This window comes from Bison bison, unplaced genomic scaffold (genome assembly GCF_000754665.1).
Source record: "Bison bison bison isolate TAMUID 2011002044 unplaced genomic scaffold, Bison_UMD1.0 scf7180017864249, whole genome shotgun sequence".
Classification (NCBI taxonomy): Eukaryota; Metazoa; Chordata; class Mammalia; order Artiodactyla; family Bovidae; genus Bison; species Bison bison.
In genome coordinates this window covers 753143-755246 of record NW_011494821.1, presented here as the reverse complement: position 1 = coordinate 755246, position 2104 = coordinate 753143, and the positions used below count along the sequence as shown (strand labels likewise).

The 2104-nt window shown below is 62.6% G+C and overlaps 1 protein-coding gene across 1 annotated transcript in view; it reads right to left on the bottom strand.

The window, feature by feature from the left end:
• ENO3 (enolase 3 (beta, muscle)) overlaps window positions 1-734 on the bottom strand; it is a 6165-nt gene extending 5431 nt beyond the window's left edge. Inside the window, exon 1 of the mRNA XM_010847401.1 lies at window positions 491-734. Coding sequence (XP_010845703.1) covers window positions 491-506 — 16 coding nt within the window. The 5' untranslated portion in view covers window positions 507-734. The remainder of the gene's footprint in view (window positions 1-490) is intronic.
• Window positions 735-2104: the final 1370 nt, after the last annotated feature.

Genomic DNA, 2104 nt, shown 5'->3' with positions numbered 1-2104 from the left:
GTACCCCAGCCAGCCCCGCCTCTCCCCCTCTCCATCCTCCCCCTGAAGCTGGGCTGGCAGCCAAGTGCCCACTACAGCCTAAAGCAGAACCTTTTGGCCCTAGGCACCTGCCCCCTTCCCAAAAGGTCAATGACTATCCCCTCCTTTCTCTCTATTCTCCAATAAAAGTCCTTATTTTTAATTTCATTCCTGGGGAGAAAGAAGAGAGGGGCTTCAGAATGGGGGGGGAGGGGTCTCTCCCCGTGTCAGGGTTGTATTCCTCTTTTGCAAAGGTTAAAGAGGAACTAGTGCCCTTTAGGAAAGGCCAAGGGTAACCTGAGCCCTACAGGGCTGGGGAGGGGGCCTGGAAGAGGGGCTGCAGGAGTGACATCCATAGCTCACTTGGCGGGCGGGGGACTGCCTCTGACCTCAATGGGAGCTGGGGAGGGGGTTCCGGCCGAAACCAGAGCTCTAAATTGAGCTGCCCACTCAGAAGGCGAGAGGGTCTCACCTCTCAGGGTCCTCATGGCGGCCTTTCTCCGCTCCACCCCATCCTACCCTCTCCTGGCCGGCGAGGGGAGGGGGGAAGGGGGGGAGGCAGACGAATTTAGACAGGCCCTAGGAGTTGGCGCGGCGCCCTGCTGATAGCGCTGGGACAGCACTTATCGCCTGCGTGGAAGCTGTCAGTCAGAAGCCCTTTCTCCACCGATCGCGACGGCGGGCGCTTTAGGGCGTGATCCCAGCTCATCAATGAATGGTGCTGAATCAAAAGTAACCAAAAAAAAAAAAAATGAATGGACAGAGGTGAAGTGCCCCTTTCTGAGTGTCTGACCGCCGGGGGCCAGTCGGGTGGGCCTCTAGCATGGCGGGGAAGTGGGTCTCTGCACTCAGTGACTCTCTCCGTATCAGCGGGTGCGGCGAGAGTAGAGTCAGCCCTGACTTTGGCTGCAGCCCTGGCCGGGAGCGGAAGGCATGCGGGTTTCAAGCCGGCTGGCCGGCCAGCGGGCGAGGGTCACCGGCTTCTCGGCTCTTCGCCCCGGACTCGTGAGACCTAGCCTGCCGGGGCCGGAGCCGCCGGCGCCCGGTGACTCACCCCCAAGCTCTCTCCCGAGCTCCCCTCCCCGCCCTGCCCCGCGGTGTGTCTCCCAGGCTCCTCGCCACCATCCCCCGCCTTATCTCTGGCCGCTCCCTCTCGGAAGATTTCCACCCTGGGGTAGGGGGTGCGGTAGGCCAGAGGTCAGGATGGCGGGCGGGGAGCGCCGCCACGTGCCCGCCTGCGGCCCCGCCCGAGCTGGCCAGTGACTCAGCCGCAGCGGCTGTCGAGGAACACCGGTCGGGGGGCGTCGGGTGCTCCGGGGGCTCCGAGCGGCCGCGCCTGCTGCGGAGGACAGGAGGGAAACTAAGCCCCTTCGCGCCCGGGAGGCGCCCCTCCCCCGAGGGACCGGAAGCGGCCAAGCCCCTCAGCGGCCCCGGCGGCCAGCGCGAGCTAAAGTCACCTAAGCCGGACTCCGGGTCCTGCCCCACCCGCTTCCCGGTGGACAGCCAGCGAACTCATCGCACACAAGTTCTTAGCCTAAGTTTTACTGAAAAAGAAAAAAAAGAAAAACCCCAAAGGGCAAAGTTGAACGGACTTCCCCCCTCTTGAAAAAGTTGCAATCTTGAGAAACCGCTTAGTATTCTTCCGCCTTGGAAAATAGGCCCGCCCGTCTGGCACCACGGTGCTCAATGACCTCTGCAGACACGGGCCAAGGGGCACAGCCGGTGACCCAAACTGCTGACCGGGGTTCGGGCAGGGCTGGGACGTGGAGTGAGGGATGAGGCTGGAGCTGATCCAGTGAGACACAACCCCCTGGAGTCGAGGTGGGCTCCAGTGAGTGCCGCTTGTGCCGCCCGGGCAGATGCTGGGGACAGAAGTCTCCCTGGTGGGTACCCGCCTTCAATTCTGAAGACGGCCGGGGATATTTGGTCAAATTTCCCTTTACTGCCTTATTTCTTGAATAAATAAAATCAAGAGGGCAGAAGCGGCCAGGCACACGCCACGCCTCGCCTCCGCCCCTTCCGCCCGCCGGGAGACACGTCCCCGGCCTGCCTGCCTTTGCCGAGGGTCCAAATCCGTCCCGCTTGG